The 23680-nt window shown below is 42.8% G+C and overlaps 1 protein-coding gene across 1 annotated transcript in view; it reads left to right on the forward strand.

Moving 5' to 3' along the window:
• AGPS (alkylglycerone phosphate synthase) overlaps nucleotides 1-23680 on the forward strand; it is a 160995-nt gene that overhangs the window by 115899 nt on the left and 21416 nt on the right. Inside the window, exons 15-17 of the mRNA XM_069983004.1 lie at nucleotides 7764-7833; nucleotides 9944-10005; nucleotides 11166-11255. Of these exons, the coding sequence (XP_069839105.1) occupies nucleotides 7764-7833; nucleotides 9944-10005; nucleotides 11166-11255 (222 nt within the window). The remainder of the gene's footprint in view (nucleotides 1-7763; nucleotides 7834-9943; nucleotides 10006-11165; nucleotides 11256-23680) is intronic.

Consider the following 23680-nt stretch of genomic DNA (forward strand, 5'->3'; position numbering starts at 1 on the left):
TGGTTCACAAACATGTCAACCACATTTATCCAGGTTGCAGAACTGTTTTTTTTTTTTTTTTTTAAACATCCTCGAAGGAGATCTGCAGCAACAGCTTTGTATATTACATTTTGCATCACTTTAGTTTCTAAGGAACTTCTTGTTTTGAAGAGAGAAAGGAGGATTTCAGCCAACAAATGGTCAACTATATCTGCCATAAGAGACAAGCAGGAGCTCATCTCTGTATAACACATTATAATGCTGTCCTATATATCCATAAAGTTGTATGTAATGGGTATAATGCAGACTTGCTGCTTAGGTGGACAAGACATAAGAAGATGCTACCTACCAAGCCTATAGTTACATATGCAAACATTTATGTGCAATGGAACTGGCATCAATCACCCAGTGGTATCGCCCGCACGCAGCGCATTACCAAACTAACCTCCAGTAGCAAAGGAAAATGTGCCTTCAATAATGTACATGGAGCTCCTATTGAGCATTGTAATGACCTCCTTGTCGGAAGCAGCGTTACGCTTTCTATTAAGTGCTCTAAATCTGAGAATATGCATATTGCACGCTATTAAGCATTCTGACGCTCAGGGCATGATTTCCAGCCCATGCTTTGAAAATGTATTAAACGTACATTCATTTGTCCTGTGTCACATACAGTGTTACAAGGGTGAGCGCTTTCACTCTCTCTCGTCGCTCTGGTGTATCAGTCTTGTGACACCATTGCTTCATTAATCAACACCATGAGATCAGAGGTAAAAGCGTTCAAGGGAGACATTGCTTTGGGGCAAATAATTTCATTGGTCTATCGTGACCTCCTGGTCTCTTCTGCCTGTGAGAGGATCTCTCCCAATATCATAAATATAGCTCGCCTTCCCCCGTGGAGAGTACAGCTGAGGCTGGCAATGAACACTCTGTGCAATGCCTAATGAATATTAATTGTCAGTAGCCAAGTGTGTTCACATAGTATAGTCCCCAATCAACAAGGTTACTGTGATTACGGATACCGAGTGAATATTTTCTGCTGACATTTCTACTTATATTCCACTTTATTTTCTTTCTCTGTTTTTTACTCCTTTATTACTTTGCGGCATGCGCTGCTTTTTATTTTCTGTGCAAAATGTAAATTATACTACAGAGCATACAGATATTAATGTTCACTCATGGATTTTATTAATATTTTGCTTTATTTGTATGTGGCTTTTATATATGTCTTTGTGTATTTTTTAAAAAATTTAGTTTTTTGGAAAACATCAACAGAATAGCTGCCACGGTTGGGAGATCAGCCCTGGTTTGCATAAGGCTAGGGTTACATGATTCCTGGTCATACAACTCTATCACTCATCAAGTGGATAGGTTTTTGTGACTGCAGGCTCTTGGTTACAGATGCTTCTTGATGATGGAGTTGTGCGGCCGGCAATTGCTATGCAATTGTTACCTAAAGCCCCTATTACACAGTGCGATCTCCAGGAGCAAGCGAGCGCCTACCTGTCAGGTTAGCGCTCGCTTGCTCCTCATTTCCTGCTTGCTGCTAAAGCTATTACAGGCGCCGACAGTGAGCGCATAAGTGCTGGCGGGTGTGGGGGGGGGGGGAGAGATAGGAGATAGTGGCAATCTGCTGCCGCCACTCCTGTTACCCGAGGCAACCGCATCAGATCGTTGCTCTCTACGTCGTCTGTCTTTCAACATGATGAAAGACAACAATCAGTCGACATTGTTCATGTCGGCTGATCGTTGCCTTTTATTACACAAGGCGATTATCAGCTGCTATGGCCGATAATTGTCCAAATACGGCCAATTATCGCTTTGTGTAACAGGGCGTTTAAGGCTTCAGTCACAACAGCATTGGAGCGCAATTCTGGATGCAACGTTGCAGAACCTGTTTATTTGGTGGGACCTAAGTGGGCAAAAAAACCCCACTCTAAACTGTATATTTTTTTTAAATCCAGCTTCATAAATGGACACCAGACAGAAACCTGACAGACCCCATTAGAATCATCAGTATTAGAGATGATTACAACTGGAATATGTTTGAATCCGCTCGTTCAGCATTGGAATACTAGTGGCTGAAGATGTTGGATGCAGCCCTAAGCTGTATCCATGTTTTCCCGGACACTCTAGGGCTTAATTCAACTTCTTCAACCACCAGTAGTCTAATGCTGAATGATCGGACTCAAGCATGCTCTAGTTGCACTCTAATCATGATTGCTGGTGCAATAGACTATCAGTCCCGATGTTTCTGCAGCGAACAAACTCTGTAATGGAGGCCCCGAATGGAGAGCCTCTAACACAGATGTGAACAAACATAGATTTTTTTTACTATTTGCACGGGTTTTCTTTTAACCTTAAGGCTGGGTTCACACTACGTATATTTCAGTCAGTATTGTGGTCCTCATATTGCAACCAAAACCAGGAGTGGATTAAAAACACAGAAAGGCTCTGTTCACACAATCGTGAAATTGAGTGGATGGCCGCCATTTAACAGTAAAGAACTGCCATTATTTCAATATAACAGCCGTTGTTTTAAAATAACAACAAATATTTGCCATTAAATGGCGGCCATCCACTCAATTTCAACATTGTGTGAACAGAGCCTTTCTGTGTTTTTAATCCACTCCTGGTTTTGGTTGCAATATGAGGACCACAATACTGACTGAAATATACATAGTGTGAACCCAGCCAAAAATAGACTAAAAGATTAAAGGAAAAATTACTTTGGAGTTCACATGTAGGTTTTGGTCAATATTTTGATTTCAAGCCAAGAATGGATCCGAAACACAGAAAAAGGGCCAGATCTTTCCATTATGGTTTTCTTTCTGGTTTTGGCTAAAAATACCGGCCAAAATACTACCTGTGAACACGAACCAGTTTTTGGTGTGACTCAAAAAAATTAAAAATAACCATCTGTTTGAAACTTTTTCTATGTATTTGTCAACTGGAATGTTTTTTTTTTTTTTTTTTAAAGATATTTTGCTCAGGCTACAACAAAATCTCCAAATTTCCAAAGCTAACAAGTATCCTACACTTAGCTTTGTCATTACAGATGTAAAATTGAGCTGAACATGAATTAACAGGTCTGTATCTGAATGTTATATAAAAAATAATCAAGACAAAAAAATAGTTCTAAAGCTCTGTGTGCGCATAACCTTAGACCACAAGCTCCTCAGAGGACAGGGACTAGTATGAGTTATTACACTCTGTCACAGTAAAGGGAAATTAAAGATTATGTCGGCGCTATATGAGCAACATTAAATAATAATGTGAATAAAATAAATAATATATAAATATATGAACCAGATCTAATGGCCTATGGCTGTGTATATTGTGTAATAAAATTCCTGTAAAAAAAAAAAAAAAAGTTACCTACGGTAGAGCCCTGTTAGATAAGATATGGTGGGCATTTCATTTTATTTTATTTTTTGTACTTTCCATTTTTTCTAATCCACACACTTCTTCCCTGAAGCAGCAGGGTTATAGTATATGACTGCCACTCTAAGATGTAACTAAATATGTCTTCAGTATGTTTTTGTATTTCTAAGTGTCTAGGTGTCTTGTAAGTGTCGTCCCTGACCTATTTATCGCCATTATGAATGCAGTGTGTATCGGTGTAGTGGTCAATCCTGTATATTGATTGATATTTTTTCCCTCTTTCTTCTTCTGGATAACGATGGAGGAAAGTTAATATTTAATTTTTTTTTTTTTTGTCTTCTCCAGCTTAGACTCCTATGTTCTAAAAAGGAAACAGAGTAATCAAGAAGATTTGATAAATAGTCAATAGCCCACCCCCTGTCACTAATTGTTTTGTGCTGCTACAAAGGGACAGAAAACATTTCACTTCGGTAACAGGCTGAGTAATGACGGGGAGTTTTCTGTCCGTCTTCCATGATGGATTACACGGCTGATCGATGGAAAGCACAGCAAATAAAATGGCATTTGCTCAGCCTGCCTTTTCTTACCCCCCCTCCCAATTTCCCCATTGAGTATCCCAATTTGACACTCCATCTAGGCCCTGATGGTCTTTCGGTTTGAGCCCATGTTTAATTTTACTTTTTGTACATTGGCCCATCATTAGGGGATGAGGGAGAAGAAGGGAGTTGATGGATCTGTGCTCAGTGACACCGATCCACAGTTCTTCCCATCCTTCATGTGTAGCCACTTGTACATCATGAAATCATTTTGTGTCACTAAGGGTGAAAGCCTGCACGGCGGGTAGGCAATTATACAAGAGATCAATCTCGGTGAGGCCACACTCGTTTACAGAGTAATTGAGATAATTATCTGTGTTTTTTTTTTTTTTTTTTTAAATACATATATTCATTTGGCATGATCACACTACATTCTTGTCCCAGATGTATTTCCTCTACATTCCTAATATTCTGGAATATACAAAGAGGTTCCTGAAATCATTGGAATACTCCAAGTCATCATCTCCAATGGCAATTTAAAGAGGGACTGTTATTAGTTAATTTTTTCAATAAATCTATAGGAGTTGTGATTAGAGGTGAGCGAATCTATAGTAGGAATGAAGTGAATTGCTTCATACCTATCTGCATTCTGCTCATCAGGCTGTGGGGCTTTGAAGTCTGCTCCGCTCTGTGCCACTCCTCCTCAGGTGCTGGGAAAAGATGGATCCAGTCCTGGAAAACTGGGAGATTTGCTCATCTCCAGTTGTGATCACAAGTAGCTTTGTAATATACATGCTTAATCATTTCTTTACTTTTTCTATGCTTAAATCAACCGTGAACATGTGGCCATTAGGTGTCTCTCCTTTTTTCATACTGTGGCCCATGCTCCCTCCTGCCAATATTTGGTCTTTTCTCTTTTAAAAAAAGAGACCAAACACAGGTACGGGTGCTATATTTTCCATACTGCACTTACTTGGAATGCTATGAGGGCAGATGACATCACTTCCTGTATACCCACACACAGTTTAGGAGAACTGCAGATAAGGTGAGCGGAGGAATGGGGCTAATTGCCGCCAAAGCAAAACATGCAAAAATATTAGTAACACACGTAGACTCTCCAATTGTAATGTCTATTCCAATGCTAACATGAATAGACATCATAGGAGGCTTAGTATAGCGAATGCATTTAGCAGTGGTAGTGATACGCAACTATGTGAGACAAGACTGGTGTAGTTCCTGACAGCAGTTGGTGGCAACAGACTTCTATACTTTTATTTGGCTGGGTTCACTCCGTTTTTCCATCCGTTTTTTGGAAAAAAAAGAAAAAAGAATGGATAGAAAAAACAGATGCATGTGTGTGCATCCATTTTGATCCATTTTTCCATTGACTTCCATTATATAATAAAAAAAAAAAAAAAAAAAAAAAAAAAGGATCAATTTTTTTTTTTTTTTTTAGCGGACACAAAAATGAGGTTGACCTCATGAACGTGAAACCAGCATCAGGGATGAAAGGAAAAAACCTACCTTTACCCTCAATACCCTGTGCGCTACACCTGATGCTTCCCTCTTAATGTTTCCCTTCAAAGAGAATAGAGAAGGGCTGGACCGGCTGAATTTTAGCCGCTGTCTGGTTTAAACCCCACCTCCCTATGGCGGAAGCATAAACAGTCGTATTTGCATGAAGCATGAAGATCGTATTTGCAACTTAATATTTCTGACTACATGGGTTCGTTCATGACCATCATTCTTTCAATGTAAAAAAACTGGAAAATACCTTAAGCCGTGTTTCTAAGTGTCTTTAAGTCTTTGGGGTTCATTGGATTTTGTTGGAATCCTTTTGGAAATAGATTTATACTTTTGTTCATGGCTCTGTGGGCTTTCCCCTACATGAAAAAATAAAAAAAAAACACCTTACCCCTAAATTTTCATTCCAGTGCTACTGGCAAACGGCTAGAAGTGTTGCAGTGACATCACGTACGTCGATCTGTGCAGCCAATTACTGATCTCCGTACACGCAGGAAGAGACCACCGAGCTCAGCGATTGGCTGCAGGGTCACGTGATCAATGTGTGTGATGTGTGTCATCGTAGCATTTCTGGAAACCCTATTACATGGTCATCACTGCTTCCGACAAGGAGGTCATTACAATGCTCAATAGGAGCTCCATATACATTATTGAAGGCACATTTTCCTTTGCTACTGGAGGTTAGTTTTGTAATGCGCTGCGTGCGGGCGATACCACTGGGTGATTGATGCCAGTTCCATTGCACATAAATGGTTGCATATGTAACTATAGGCTTGGTAGGTAGCATCTTATCCACCTAAGCAGCATGTCTGCATTATACCCAATGCATACAACTTTATGGATATGTATGACAACATCATAATGTGTTATTTGCCAAATAACATATAGATAACTATTAGTGTTCTATACATACTATACACTAAAACTATACATTGTATTGTATTTCCCCCACAAAAGTTATACAAATCACCAATATACACTTATTACGGAAAATGCTTTTAAAGTGCTTTTTTCCCTGCACTTACTACTGCATCAAGGGTTCACTTCCTGGATAACATGGTGATGTCACTTTCTGGATAACATGGTGATGTCACGACCCGACTCCCAGAGCTGTGCAGGCTGTGACTGCTGGAGAGGATGATGGCAGGGGGACACTGAGGGACACAGGGCACTGGAGGGACACTGAGCATCTCTCTGCCATCATCCTCTCCAGCAGCCACAGCCCGCACAGCTCTGGGAGTCGGGTCGTGACATCACCATTTTATCCAGGAAGTGAAGCCTTGATGCAGTAGTACAGGGGGAAAAAAGCACTTTATAAGCATTTCCCACAAGAAGTGTATATTGGTGATTTGTATAACTTTTAGGGAGCAATACAATACTTTAATAAAAATTTTCGCTGGACTTCTCCTTTAAAGAGATTTTTCAGGATAAAATAATTGATAGCCTATACACAAGTGGCAGGCATCAGGGTACTGTTGAAGTAAATAGGAGCCAAGGACAGGCAACAGAGCCAACTACTGCCAGCGCTGTTCTTACTGTAGTGTGAGCACCAAACAGCTGGTCGGCAGGGGAGCAGTGTGTCGGCACCACCAAGCAACTATTGATAGCCTGTACTGCCGATAAGCTATGATTTGTTTTACCCTGGACAACACCTTTGTACCGTATTTTACAGTTTATTCATTATTCTCCATTAACCTACAACCCGTCCTCTAGGAAATTGTGAAAGCTACATAGAAATAACACAAGGGGAATATCCTATACACAAATGGGACAACCAAAATCCTTTCTCCTTTTTGCAGTCACTATGAAGAACTCTAGATCATTCTTATCATTCACTATTTATGTCTTTTGTCCTAAAAATTAAGAATATCCCAAAATGTAATAATTCTATATTATATACCCACAATATATAAGAAAAAAAATAATCTTCCTATTAGGTCATATGTTGCCTTCAGATTTGACAATATGGCCATGAATATGCTTAGTGTGGATTGCAAAATACAATTTCATAGCCAAAGAGAACTTTTTTTTTTTGAGTGTTAATCTAGATAGAATGAGCCTCTTCCTAACCATAGAAGCTTTGGAGTGTTCAAAGCAATAGTTTACAGCTGAAATGTGATGAATTATCCAGGATCGTGATTAAAAGGAAAGTCTTTACAATCCCATGTAAATATATTGTTACATAGTATTAATGGCCCGGAGTGCTTTAAGTCAGACGTCATTGTTTTAAGCTTTGTCAATGTGTTTGTGTGTTTTTTTTCCGCCATTGAAGTGCTATGACTGCAGCATGTAACGATTGTGCATAAATACCCAGTTAATCATTGACCATCTTTACAATTGCAGAGGTCTGGCAGCAGGCGAAGATAATGGGCAGAGAGGTTACATGCTGACATTCGTCATTGCTTACCTTCGGGTAGGTCGCATCTATTTTCCTCCCCTCTTTGTCTGGTCACCAGTGTGAATATTGACATATTCTGACCCTAAGGAATATTGAGAGCTTTATAAAGAATCCCCTTTAAAATTTGCTACACGGCTTTGTCTTATTTTCTCCAAGCAGATGCTGTCATTTTCTCTTCCAGCTTTTTCTCTTCCCATAGAATTCAAATAAAGGCATATTAGTTCAGGGTGTGCAGATGTGGCTGCGATTGATAGGCGACTGGTCAACTGAGAAGTCAGTGCATTATTCGCTACTTCATCCACGATGATGATGATTAACAGATTCCATGAGATTTAATGCACAATTTATTCATGTCTCATCACCTGGCTCATTTTCTACATGCGGGTACTAACACTGAACACACAGACATAGTAAAGGTTCTCTTATAATCAGCATTTATAGATTATTATGATGGGTAATAGATGATCATTGGAGGCCTCAACACTGTCCCCCTCCACCATTTATAAAAATAGGGTTCCCGCATATCCTGATTGAATGGAGCCAGTTGAGAATAAACTCTTCTATCTGTATGGTGCTAAAATATATCTGAGTATTGTTTTCATACTCTTCTATTTAATCAGGCTCCATAAGTGAATGGACCTACGTCCTTTATGATCAGTGCAGGTCCTTAGGTCAGGGGATGTAGTATCTTTACACAGTGATGACAATGGCCCATCAACACTGTGGAAATTCTGTACTTTAGCTATCTAAGGATATGTGCACACTAAGGAATCCTGATGGAACACCCGTCGTGGATTACGCGGCTCGCACCCGATCACGGACTCTGGCGGCCGCATGCATCTCAGCTGCGACCGTAGACTCCATTCTATGGTTTGCCAGATTCCACCGTCCACCTGAAGAATGAATCGTTCATTCTTCAGGCAGACGGCAGAGTCTAGCAAACCATAGAATGGAGTCTATGGAAGCAGTGGAGATGCGCGCTGCCCCCAGAGACCCGCGAGCGAGTGCGAGCTGCGGAAATTCGGAACAGGTGTTCTGTCGGGTTTCCGTAGTGTGCATATACCCCAAATCTTATGGTGTGTTTACACAGAGATTTATCTGACAGTTTTTTGATGCCAAAGCCAGGAACAGACTATAAAAAGAGAACAGGTCATAAAGGAAAGACTGAGATTTCTTCTCTTTTTAAATCCATTCCTGGCTTTGGCTTCAAAATTCTATCAGATTAAATCTATGTGTAAACGCTCCATTAGCCTCTCTATGGCAGCCGATGCTTTATCCACAACAAAGTTTCCCAGTTGGCAGGATCATAGTTTGCCACATGTATGCTGATCTTCTGGAATTGTTCACGTTCACAGTTAGACAGAAAGAGTCCTGTATAAAGTTCTCTCCTGATATGTGGGCCTTAGGAAAGTTAATAAAATTGTCTGACCGTGTGTGTACTCACGGTAATGAGTAATAAAGAATCTCCGTAGGATGGACGTAGCATGGGGGAAGTCCAGTAGGGGATGGTTAACGGGATACAGTGTGGAACAATGTTGGTAGTAAGTAGATAAGTAGAGATGAGTCAATCTTGAGCACCCTTAGGTTTGGACAGACATTTAATTACTGGTGACTGCAGACGTTAGATGCAGTCCTAAGGAGTCCTGTATCCCATGTTTTCCAAGCAGCCTTAGGACTGCATCCAACTTTCTGCAACCACCGTTAATAAAAGACCTCAGGCTCTGGTTTGGACGTATTCAAACGTGCTCGAGATTCGCTCATCTCTAGCAGTAAGGTTAAAAATCATTATCATGCATGGAAATTCCACCATAACATGAAGAATTTTTCCATGAAGTAAGAAAAAAACCCTGCAGGTTTCAGGTAGCTGACCCAAAATAGTAAGTGTCATATTAGTGTACTCAGTCCCATGTTCATTGGCACAGTAGTGTAGTATATGTAGTCCATGTATAGGTCATGTATGTAGGAGAGTAATTTAATAATAATTTTTATTTATAGAGGCTAACTGATTCCGCAGCACTTTACAATTCTGGGGAAATAGCTCGTCCTCAGACTGTTCTGCCATATACATTCTTCATCCATTTTATGGTGCATGTGTTATATTATACAATGTGTTCATGTTCTGCAGGACCTCGGCATGGATTATTATCTGATAGGCGAGTCATTTGAGACTTCTGTTCCATGGGACAGGTAAGAGTTTGAGCAGCACATTCTCTAGGGATGTAAAAAGTCTACTTTTGTTTTGTGACAGTATCAACTAATATATGTTATAAAACCTGTTCTATGGGAGCTGTAGAGAAAAAAAGCATTGAGTCACTAGTGAATGTAGCAATGTTGGGTTTGTCAAGGAACATGTGCATCTAGGGGAACATATCTGGTAGGGATGAGTGAATTTACAGTAGGAACGAAGCAAAGCTCTACGCTGGGATTGGGCGGCACCTTGTCTGGCTGCTGGCTGTGAAGTCTCTGGGTGCTGGGAAAAGCTGGATCTAGTCCTAGGAAACGTCTCGGGAAAGAGCGGAACAGACTTCAAAGCAAACAGCCTGACAAGCTGCCGACTGATCTACATTCGCTCATCCCTAATATCTGGGGTAATTTACACACAACCTGAAGGTGACGCTGAAGGAATAGCAAACATTGCACCTTATACATTTAAAGGGAACCTGTCATTCCCCCCCCCCCCCCCCCCTGCCGGGACAGAGCCGGTTGACCCCCGCTAGAGACCCTTATACTTACCCTGGAGAATGAAGTCCCACTCCTGGACCCGCTCCCATCGCCGAGATATTGCCGTCGGAAGCCCAGTGTGCGCATCAGGGATGAGTCCGATGCCCATAAAGAATAATGGCGCCATTCATTCTCTATGGGCATCGGACTCATCTCTGATGCACGCGCTTCCGACGGTGATATCTCGGCAGCAGGAGCGGCTCCAGGAGCGTGACTTCGTTCTCCGGGGCAAGTATAAGGGTCTCTAGCGGGGGTCAACCGGCTCTGTCCCGGCGGGGGGGTGACAGGTTCCCTTTAAGGGAAACTGTAAATAGGCCATATGCTAATCCAGTGTACAGTGAAGGGTCTGTTGAGTGACTTCAAGCAGAGACCTTGAAAACCACAAGGAATAGATACATGAATGTATGTCTTTTCATAAGTGTCTTCCAATTTGAATTAGAAAGAGCCTGACTTTGGTACGGAAGGAAGCTTCACTACAATGGCTAGCTAACTGTAAGTCTATAGTGACACAAGCTCCTGTCTCGGTTGGACAGAATGACAGATTTTCAGCCTATGGATGTTTTCATTCACTGACTGCCAAAAGCTGTAAATAAAGTCTTTTATAAATCTCCTCTTCTTAATTCTAGGGTTCTAGATCTCTGCCGGAACGTTAAGGAGAGGATTGTTCGAGAATGCAAAGAAAGAGGTGTTCAGTTCCCTCCCTTTTCCACTTGCAGGTAAGTCATCTTGTGATGATATATCGCTATCTGGAAGTTCAGCTAGTTGCTTCTTATACTGGAACACCTCACACTACCTTACGTTTATGGCAGGAACTATGATGCTCAAGATGCTCAACTATGATTTCCACAGTATGATCATACTACAAAGAACACATCAATAGCTTCGTAGACTTACTATAAGACTCATCTTGTGCACAAACAAGGAGCGAAGGACCTAGCCAAGCGCTTCTCTCCCTCTTTCCAAGGGCAGTGTCTGAACAGACATACCCCAACCAATCAAAAGTTTTGAAATGACAGACTTTTTTTTAAATCGTATTCACACAAAAGTGATATTGTCCACCCCCCTTATGATATGTGCATATAATATGTCTGCATTGCTTATGGGATCTAGGAACTGACAGTATGGATATATGCATAGATCCATGCAATTTCCAGATCACAAGAAATGCATACATACCTTCTGCGCTGCTGTTTGATCCGGCATCCCACTCTTTGGCGCTCCAGTGCAGCTCTGGCCGCCTTCTGCTCTAGAGTGATTGACAGCTGGAGGAGGCAGCAGTGGCTAGAAGATACAGTGGCGGGATGAAAGACCGGGATGCCGGATCACACAGCAGTGCTCTAAGTTTGCACTGCTTGTGTGATCTGGAATCTGACAGCACGGATTTATGCATATCTGTGCTATCAGTTTTCATGGCCACACTCACGATACAAGGATTGTTTGTGTGGCCCAGCCCCTCAAATAATTGTGCAGGAGATTCTGGTTTCACAGATACTGGGGTACAGAGTCGTTACTTCCAGTAGGGGGCACTAGAATCAGCTTCCTTACATCTGAAGGAAAGCAAATTTGTTTACTCTTTTTCCCAGGGTACATTGCATAAACTCTAAAACTAAACCAGCAAAAGATCTCCACAAGGAGAAACATCACTTCCTCAGTCTATGTAACTATATGCCCCACCCACATACTGAATAGTTAAAACTAACTTATTCAAAAGTTTCCATGATGAGTAACAGAGGAAAGTCAATAGCTTTAAAAAGTACATTCCGGAATTGTTAGGTGGGGAATTCAATTACATACTAAAGCTGACATCAGGAGAGACATCTGACGGACCCTGTTTAACTTCTGAAAAAAAGTTTTAAAAACAGTCATGAACTGGGGGATTCACCGTAACATTTTACGTCCGAGCATTTTGGGACGAAAAGCTCTTCTTTGACGAATACAATAAAAATAAAGCCTTATTGTGTGCCCGTTAATTCCTACGACCGGTTCTTTATGGGTTTAAAATTGGAACGGCACACTCGAAGAAAAAGAAGAAAGGAGGAAGTTTTATTTTTTGTTTTATACCGACAACGTAACATTTTTATCTCCCACTGACATGTTATTTTTACTAGAACGAGCTAAATTAAATTGTTAGCAATTTGGCCGTTAAAAAACCTCCAAAGCTGTAAACAGAATTGTAGATTTTATTTAGAACTAAAGAAAATAATTGAAGGATGTGGTAAAAAGATGAATAACAGATCTCTTAAAAGCCTCGACATCTGAGGAAATGCCCTTAAAACTTTCTTGGTGGTGCGTTGCAAATGTGTCTTTATTATCTATTCCCTCTACATGGGATAATTGCAGGGCATATATCTTCACGCTGCAATGCTAACAAAAACAAGACCTGGGTTATAAACCAAATTCCTGAGCACAAAAATGTCAAACATATCCTCTGCTTTGTCTTTACATGTTTATAGGGAGGCCTGGGTTGATTATCTCACTTTCTGGAATCATTGGGCAGCAGGGAGAGATGTAAATCTTGGTATTGTCCCCCTCTACAGTAAACCCAGGTTGTTATGTGTCTTAGGTAAACTATATGCCTTCAGGATGGCCACACGCAATGGGAGCACGAGCAGATTCAGGAATTCTCCCTGGCTCTGCTCCTGGAAGGCCTCAGGGAATACAGCCTGGCCTTTTAGGCTAGATTCACACTCCTTTCAGGAAACTATACCACAAAATACAGAAATATGAGGGTAGCCTCTGGTTTCTGCTGCGTATTTCCACATTTATTCTAGTTTCTAATTGCAGACCGGGATGCGGGATCACACAGCAGTGCTCTAGGTTTGCACTGCTTGTGTGATTTGGAATCTGACAGCACGGATTTATTCATATCTGTGCTGTCTGTTTTCATGACCCCACTAACGATACAAGTATTATTTGTGCGGCCCAGCCTCTCAAATAATTGTGGAGGATATTCTGGTTTTGCAGATACTGGAGTACAGAGTCGTTACTTTTAGTAGGGGGCACTAAAATCAGCTTTCTTACATCTGAAGGAAAGCAAATTTGTTTTCCTAAGTACAAAATTGGTCCATTCTCCTGCTAAAAGACTTTTCCTCTAAAAGCATTGCCTCACACAATCGATAAGATCAGTCTCCAATTAAACACTGGGTCTTAACATAAAATTTCTTCCTCCACTGCCTAATAAAAAGACTTTTGGTTAGGGCCTTGAATCGCTGAATCAGGCGATTGTCGCTCCATGTAATGGAGACAGTGATCGCTTCTTTAGGTCCAGACCTAAAATCATCAGCCACTAACCGTGCATCGCTGCATGTAATAGTGATGTGCGACCCATGGCTGACGATTGAAAAAACTGTTAAAATATTACTTCTCCACGTTCCAAGTGTTCACCTGTGCTCTGCATGCGTCCTGACTGTCCCGGACAGTGATTGGCTGAGCGGCCTGTCACCAGGAAGCATGCAGAGTGCAGGAAAAGACTGGGAGCGCGGACAGGTAATGTATTAACTGTTTAGGCAAGAGCTTCATGGACATTGCTGGTTTACAATATTGATCTGGCCGTCATCAGTCTGTGTAATAGTACCCTTAGTGTACCTCTTCAGACATTGTTGACTACTTGACATGTTTCTATAATGCTCACAACGACATTGTATTCGATTGACTAGCTTTGAGAGAGGACACATTATTGGACTGAGAGGGAGGCAATTTTCGATGAATTGCTCAATATCTTTGCTGTTCTGACCACGCTGTTAGGATCAGTGGTTACTAGGGTGTGCACACACAGAGAGTAGTCATCTTCGGACGGCCGGGCCGAATCCCCCCGACCGTCCTGAGTGCCGGCCCCCCTCTGCCGCGTCATCTGCTGCTCAGCCGCGATTGGCTGAGCACAGTTTGGCTCAGCCAATCGCGGCTGAGCAGCTGATCCAAAAATTATCCAAAACACTGCTCCAAATCTACTCAGCAGGGCTCCAGATGGCGACCAAAATGGTCGCCAATGCGACTGACTTTTTGCAAATGGCGCCCAGATTTATTAATCTGGGCGCCATTTGCGACTGGCCCCGGCGGCGGCGCGCTGTCTCTTTAAGATGCGCGGCTGATGCGCTGATGCGCAGCTGCCGGGGGTGTCCCATCCTATCCCCGGCAGCGCGGCGCATCAGTGAGCTGCCTGGGGCCCTGACTTCCGGCACAGGAAGCGCACGTCAGAGACGCTTCCTGTGTCAGAAGTCACAGCCCCGGCGTACAGGGAGCTCACTGATGCGCCGCGCTGCCGGGGATAGGACGGGACACCCCCGGCAGCTGCGCATCAGCCGGGGACAGCGCCTGAAGAACAAGAGGATCGCCGGGGGAGCGGGTTGTCAGGTGAGTTTGTGTGTTTGTTTTTTTTTAAATATTGCTTAGCATAGAGGAAAGGGGGGGGGCATCTATAATGGGGGGAAGAGAAGGGGGGGCATCTATAATGGGGGGAGAAGAGGGGCCATCTTCAAGGGGGGGAGAGGGGGCCATCTATAAGGGGGGGAGAAGAGGGGGCATCTATAATGGGGGGGGAGAGGGGGCATCTATAAGGGGGGGAGAAGAGGGGGCATCTATAATGGGGGGGAGAAGAGGGGGTATCTATAATGGGGGGAGAAGAGGGGGCATCTATAATGGGGGGAGAAGAGGGGGCATCTATAATGGGGGGGAGGAGGGGGCATCTATAATGGGGGGGGAGAGGGGGCATCTATAAGGTGAGGGGGAATCTATAAGGGGGGGAGAAGAGGGGGCATCTATAATGGGGGGGAGAAGAGGGGGTATCTATAATGGGGGGGAGGAGGGGGCATCTATAATGGGGGGGAGGAGGGGGCATCTATAATGGGGGGGGGGAGGGGGCATCTATAATGGGGGGGAGAGGGGGCATCTATAATGGGGGGGGAGAGGGGGCATCTATAAGGTGAGGGGGAATCTATAAGGGGGGGAGAAGAGGGGGCATCTATAATGGGGGGGAGAAGAGGGGGTATCTATAATGGGGGGAGAAGAGGGGGCATCTATAAGGGGGGGAGAAGAGGGGGTATCTATAATGGGGGGGAGAAGAGGGGGTATCTATAATGGGGGGAGAGGGGGCCATCTATAAGGGGAGGGGGTATCTATAAGGGGGGGAGAAGAGGGGGCATCTATAATGGGGGGAGGAGGGGGCATCTATAATGGGGGGGAGAAGAGGGGGCATCTATAATGGGGGGGAGAAGAGGGGGTATCTATAATGGGGAGGAGGAGGGGGTCATCTATAAGGGGAGGGGCCATCTATAAGTGTAGGGCAAACTGGCTGCAGACACTGGGAGATATATATATGCACAATTATTATTATCAGGGCCCCTCAGGTGTCTGTATTGTAGGGGGTCACTTGCATTAGTCACTAGGTGAGAGATATATCTATTTATATACACATCTTGTGGGGGGTCACTATGGCTGCAGTCATAAGTCTAGCTCAGTATGTATAGACTGTTGCAAGCTTTTAAAGGGAACCTGTCACCCCCGGTGACGGGGTGACAGGCTCCCAACCCCCCGTTAGAGCCCCCTATACTCACCTCATCTTCACCCCGCTTCTGAAGATGGTCGGGTCACGGAGATCTCAGCCGCTGCAGCCCGGCGCGCACACTGAGAGATGAGTCCAACGCTCATAGAGAATGATGGAGCGCTGGACTCTCCCGTCATTCTCTATGAGCGTTGGACTCATCTCTCAGCGCACGCCGGGCTGCAGCGGCTGAGATCTCCGTGACCCGACCATCTTCAGAAGCGGGACCCGGCGCCATGAGGTGAATATAGGGGGCTCTAACGGGGGGTTGGGAGCCGGTCACCCCGGCACGGGGGTCGACAGGTTCCCTTTAAGTTCAAGTTCAGAAGAGTAAGCCTCATTAAAAGGCTAGCCAAGTGAAGCTGAAGTACTGAGTCAGACTGTATATGGTTGTCAAGTTGCAAGTTTCCATGTTGAACGTTTTCAAACTAAGAAAAGAAAGAATCTAAAGGAGGAGGAGGAGGATTCTGCTGCCGTGGCCTCTGCACACAGTAAGTCCCATTTAACATAACATTAATTTTACATGGTTTAAAATGTTGGCGACCAAATATTCTATTTGGCGCCTAAATTTTTCAGGTTAGGAGCCAATGGCTCCTAGGTAAATTTTTTAGTCTGGAGCCCTGCTCAGGCATTCATGCAGAGGAACAATCACAATGTTCTGGAATGGCCATCCCAGTCCCCAGACCTGAATATCATTGAACATCTGTGGGATGATTTGAAGCGGGCTGTCCATGCTCGGCGACCATCAAACTTAACTGGAATTGTTTTGAGGAATGCTCAAAAATACCTTCATCCAAGATTCAGGAACAGGAGGATCTACTAAATATTAATGTCACTTTTCTCTTGAGGTGCCGATACTTTTTCACCTGTCAAATTTTGTTTGAATGCATATTGCACATTTTCTGTTAGTACAGTAAACCATTTCAATCCTAAAATATTACTGTGTCCATCAGTTATTAGATATATCAAACTGAAATAGCTGTTGCTAAAACCCAAATTTTGATTACTAATAATTAAGATTAATAGGCATGCCCAAACTTTTTCATATGACTATCTTTTCTCTCTAATGTAATATCCTCATTACATTTACTAATATGAAGCTTCATCCAACAACTCCTCCTTGGTGTGTTTTTTTTTCTTGTCCATTTGTGTAATATAGCTTTTTCTCCACAATTTAAAGATTAGCTTACATTTAATATTATAATTTATCAGTTTATTTGGTACAACACATTTTTATATTATGATGCATCTATTGATTTCCATACAAACCTACTACGATGTCCTAGTTATGTGATCACAGTACTCTATAGAAAAACTTACATTTCAGCAGGTGAAATAAAATAGTGCTCTCCCATGTTAGTTTACCTATAGCTTAATTTGAAGCTGCTGGGCCTTGAGACAAAGGGGGACATTTATGCAAGGTCTGCCCAAGGTGTACGCCAGGAAAAAGGTGCAGATTCGCCCCCTCTCCCTGGCATACGCCTGCCATATGCCCCGCTCACCCAATGAGCGGGCTGGGGCGTGGCCTCCCCTCTCGCCTCATTTATCATGATTTACAGTTGCTCGCAGGTTTAGTATGCCAGGCGCAGGTTCGGGCGCCCGGACGACCAGATTCACTAAGAGGCGTGCACCTCTTAGTGAATCCTGCCAGGGGAAATCCTGCCAGTCTTCATAAATGCCCCTCATAATGTTTACAAGGGCCCCTCCACCATCCTGTATGGTATTGTCCTCTTCTGATGGCACAGGCCCTTTGTTCCTCTTGAGCATCAGGACTTATGTCCCACTGCAGCCTCTGCACCCCTGGTTGGTACATCCCTGGATATTACTCTACAGTTATCTAATGTTCAGTAAAGCTGATTTTTTTTTTTGTCTCCTTAAAGATCCTAGTAGCTTCTGCAATATTAACAATTACAACCTCTGTATTATAGGCATACTTGTGTGCGGGATAATAAAGTTAGCTCAGCTGATACAGCAGACCTCAGAGTTGGTGAGGTCTGCAAATGTTTTTAGCAATGACGTCCCTCCAAATCTGCAAACGCCATATATTTTTATGGGGCATTAATGTAAACTGCATGACGCGGCAGGTCCAGCCACCTCCATGCTTTTCCTGTTTGAGTGGAGTCTTACTCAATATTTTATTCATATGATTTCTATTTTATTTTGATCTTTTTAAAAATAGATCCTGATGTTATGAGGAGGTCTATTTTAGAAGAGGAGAACACCCAACTACAGACCTTTCTGCTAGAAAGCTCTTGGCATCCTTTCACAATATTCTTGTACTTATTAATTTCACTAACCACAAAACAATGTCTTATTTCTCCCGATGTCATGTATACCTATACTATCTCACTCTCATGACGTCAAGGTCTCATACTAAATTTGAGAAGACCTGGGCACCCTGGTTGAAATTCAAAATGACCCATCATGTTGAGCTTTGAACTAGACTGGCCTCTTAGGTTCTCCTACTCTCTTGGATCTCACATATCTTCTACCCCCTTATCTGGTTCAATAAGCTCCCCTACCTTGTTTACAGTTTGTAGAAGCATGGTACCAGCGACTTGCCCCATGCTTCTGATTTACTCCGTTTAAGCCCACATAGGAGACAATGTTCTTAGCCACCCCCCGTGATACAAATTCAGATATTTAAAAAAAAAAAAAAAATTAACTAGAGATCTCAATCTTAAATTCAGTGCAGATGTAGCAGTCTGCGGGAACCCGATGCAATTCAATAAAAGTCTATATAGCTACTTACTAATGACTAGAGATGAGCCAACCTAGAGGACACTCTGGTTCATTCTGAGCGTGTGGCATTTGATTATCGGTTGCTGAAGAAGTTGGATACAGGCTATGTTCACACAACGTATATTTCCATATAACTACAGCAGTTGTTGCCGATAGCAACAAAGGCTGTGATTAACACGAAAATATACGTGCCGTTGTCACCTATGCAATCCCGGTCGGAGTGTATACACTCCGGCCAGGATTCCTAGCGGCGCTGCAAACAACTGACATGTCAGTTTTCTGCGTCCGCTATTCATTGAATAGCGGCCACAGAAAACCCTGTCCGTGCACATTGTGGAGCCGCTCGATCCATAGTGTGCAGTGGAGAGTTGTAATGCGGGTGCGCACTGATGCGCTCGCATCAGAACATTTCAGCCCCAAAGATCTGTGTATGAACATGGGCTAAGGCATGATGACAGCACAGCGATACAAGGGTTGGAGTTTTGTAGCTTTATTCATCCATATGATGTTTTGGCTGTTTATTATATGCTTGGCAAAGGCAGCCGAAACAATGCATTGGTGAATGAAGCTACAACCTGTGCGTTGTGGATCTGTTTTCGACTATACACTTATTCCAAGGACAAGACGTACCAAGCCCTCCAAGACAACGTGCATCAGATCTCCTAAAGAGGTGCTGTTTCACTTTTGTAGTTTACTCCTTTCACTCAGGACACTCGTGATCAGTGGCACCCCCATAACTCATGACCGATGTACATACCAGTTGATAAGTAAACAGTACATTCAAGATGTACTCTATACTTATGATTTTAGATAGTCTAGGTGGCTCATAGGACCATGAGGCCATTGCTATCGTTATAGGGATTTTAGATCATGCTTTAAATAAAAAAATAGCCAAAATTGTGCTTGTCAGTTGATCAGTTATTTAAAACACAACCTATTACACAAAGCGATTATCAGCCAGAACGTACAGTAATCGGCCAAGTATGGCCAATAATTGCTTTGTGTAATAGTACCCTTAGGGTTCTATTACACGTATCGATTTTTAACGATTAACGACGAACGATAAACTATCGCAAACGGGATTGTTTATCGTTAACCTGAAATTGTTAACCATATTACACAGAACGATGGTCGTTAAATACGATTGTTACTACGATCGTTATTGCGATCGTTACTACGATCGTTTACTCCTTCTGATCCCAGCAAAACAATGAACAATGTGCAATTACACTGAATGGTTAGTGAACAATTGCGGAACTTGAGCGAACGAATGTGGAATTACAGCAAACGATTAGCGAACGATTAACGATAATTTTAGGTTCAGATCTAACGACATACGAACGATTTTCTGATCGTTGCCTGCAATTACACAGAACAATTATCGTTTAAATTCAAACGATAAAATTATTTTTTCGCACGATAATCGTCAAATGTAATGGGGCTCTTAGAATGAGAATAAATCCCTGGATCCAAGAAGCAGCCAACAAAACAACTTGTAATATCATGTCTTACAAGTAGTGATAGTAGATGCATAAACTGTATATTGTCTCATGCTCCGCACTTCATTTTAGCCATCAGTATCTTACACTTCCTCGATAAGGGATGGATAGACGGCCTGTAGAGCAGACTACATATGCAGCATGAATACCGCCAATGACTTCTGCTCTTTCACATTTATGAATATGTTTTAACAGCTGGACTTTAATAGCTACTGTACCATTCAATCTTTCAACAAGAGTAATGCAGCGGGTCAGCGATTCATTTTCAGCTCAGTGGATTCCACAAGCAAGGAAAATACTGAAGCCTTTATTCTTGTGTATATGCTATGCTAGCAGGGATGTGTGTATCTCTATATCTGATTTGCAGAGCGGTCAGTGCTTTCAGTACTCCCTTTGATATTTTTGGCCCATGAAGGAGTCGTAGAATATAGGATCCTATTGAGGATGATAAAATTCAGATTCATATTTGAGACCTAAATATAGATCTGTAAGGAAGTATTTTCCATAGCTGGCTATAAAGAGCCTGATTTTTATTTTTTTTAAGAGATGTGTCATGATCATGTTATTTTTTTACCCTTTATTTATTCATTTGTATGCTGCAAAATTCCAGTAATCCAGCAGCCTGTAGTCTTGAAACCTTTGTGGTTCAGTGTTCTTCAGTGAGATACACCAAATCTTTGGAGTATCACTTGAAGACATGTCAACTCTCCTGATGTGTGTTTTATTAAATACTTAGTATTTCCCATTTTAGAGGTATCTTTCCATTGAGGTTAATGTTTCAGTACTTTACCAGGAATAAGCCAAGCAAAAACTTCCCAAGAAGGAGAGAGGACCCATCTGTAGACAGCCCCAGTACTGATCAGGGTGCTGCCTGATGAGGAATTATGGAAGTTTTGATCCATTGGGACTTATAACTGAGCCTGTCTTCTAAAGCTGGAAGGACATCACAGCAGGCCAGGGAGTGAAGCACACAGTTGTGGAGTTCTCTTGTTAACCGTAAAGTCCCAGAAAAGGAGTGTATCTCTGTTCTAAATAAATCTTAAAGAGGTATACCCATCTCATTAGGCTATCCCCCCTTTTTCATAATAAGCAGATCTGGAGTCCAACCCCGGGGAACGGAGACTGATTGGAGCACACTACACATGTGCAGCCTGTGCGCCAATTATTCTGTATGGGGCCGCCGAGCATTTCGAAGTTCACTGCTCAGAAATGTTTGGTGGCCCCATAGAGATTGAATGGAACGTTGACCATAACGCAAGGGGCTCCATTCTTACTAGGGACGGTAAAGTCACCATTTTCAGGATCCGACTGCTGGGACTATGGGGTATGACTTAATGAAGTATCCCTGTAACCTCTAGTACACAAACATTTTTGGCAGAACCAGAACAAGTTATATGAAAATGTGGACAAATAAAAGTTTATGTATTTATAAGAGGTGCGATATAAATGGACATATGAATTCTATTCTCAGGATGTGACCCCTGTCGGGATAACATTATTTATGTCGTTCTGATCTTCTCCTTGTAAATCTTTCTATGTTGGTGTAAAGGAAACCGATCACGATGTGGGAGCCTTGTGGATTTATATATTTAGACAAGCCTAGATAACCTTTTACCCCTCAATGTATACAACCCAAACAGCAAATTCATAACCAGGCTCCCTATTTATTACTATGCATCTGGAACAGGAGCCCTTTGTACACCATCTGCTATCTGTAATGTAGGAGGCGTCTTATAAATGGGAACCTGGTGAAAGTCTAGGTGTGTGTTTTTATGTTTGTGTTTAATGCAGTAGCAATGGCTAACACTCATAGGGGGAGTCTGCAGCAGCAAGTTATGGAGATTTACATGTAGGGCTGTGGCGTTGGTAAGCTGCAGCTCCGACTCCAACTCCGACTCCTGAAATTTATCAGGACCAACTCCGACTCAGACTCCTGAATTTTATCAGGACCGACTCCGACTCCTGCTCCTTTATAAATGGCCAGTCATATACCAGGGGAGTTATTTATCACACTGGCTCAGCAGCTTCTCCCTAATGTCCTACATGATCCTGGGGCGACTTCTGAAACATATAAAGCACCTTCGCCTGTGTGTGTGCAGAGGATGCAGCTAGTCTCCAGCCTCAATGTCCTGAACAACTCAGAACTAGACTAGATGGAGCAGGTGGTCTTTTCCTGCTGACAATCTTCTATGTTTCTAACTAAATATTCACCATACACACAGAAATACTGCTAACAATGCCAGATCACTGTAATATAGAGGTCAGACATAGTGATATAGAGAGGGGTCACACATAATGATATAGAGAGCACCTTGCTGCAGCCATAGCACACATACACACAGCCTGCTGCAGCCATAGCAGACATACACACAGCCTGCTGCAGCCATAGCGCGCACGCAGCCTGCTGCAGCCATAGCACACATACACACAGCCTGCTGCAGCCATAGCGCGCACACAGCCTGCTGCAGCCATAGCACACACACAGCCTGCTGTAGTCATAGCGCACACACAGAGCCTGCTGCAGCCATAGCGCACACACACACACACACACACACACACACCCTGCTGTAGTCATAGCACACACACAGCCTACTGCAGCCATAGCACACACACACACACACACACACACACACACAGCTGCAGCCATTGAACACTGAAGAAAAACACAATCTTCTCACAGAGAGAAAACCCCACACTGAGAACAGAGGTTACTGCTACACTACTTATGTCTTCTCCTCCTCTATATTACACGGGATATTTTCATATTACACTGCTACTCATATACAGTCATCCAGCATCCAGGAAAGAGACCAGCACAGATCTCCCCCCACACAATGGACTCTTCCAGCTCAGAAACAAACTGCCAAATAGTGACTGACAACTTTTCCATGACCCCCCCTTACGTAATAGGGCCAGTGTCCTATTAGAATGTTACTCATAATATATATTCAAGAGCAAAACTTGTAAAATTCATATCAAAATTCAATTCTACATTTTTTTAAGATTTTTTTGAAAGCTGGAGTCAGTCGGTACATTTTTTTTTTCCAACTCCGACTCCAGCCAAAACTACCTCCGACTCAGACTCCACGACTCCGACTCCACAGCCCTGTTTACATGTGAATTTGTTCCCCATTTGGGTAAATAGAAATTCAGTATCTGCACTTATTATATAGTGAATAAACAAGGTTCTGCAGCAAGACTCTCAAAATTGCAGATCTAATGTTGACGTTGACTTCTTCCTTTGAAGGCGTTAAGCTAACCATATACTTTTCTTTAATAAGCCGAGAGTTTACCACTTCCCCAGACAAATGAGCGTTCGGCACAGCCCAACCCTTCTCTCCACCAACATCATCTGTTGGTGGTT

This window comes from Dendropsophus ebraccatus, chromosome 9, assembly GCF_027789765.1.
Source record: "Dendropsophus ebraccatus isolate aDenEbr1 chromosome 9, aDenEbr1.pat, whole genome shotgun sequence".
NCBI lineage: Eukaryota > Metazoa > Chordata > Amphibia > Anura > Hylidae > Dendropsophus > Dendropsophus ebraccatus.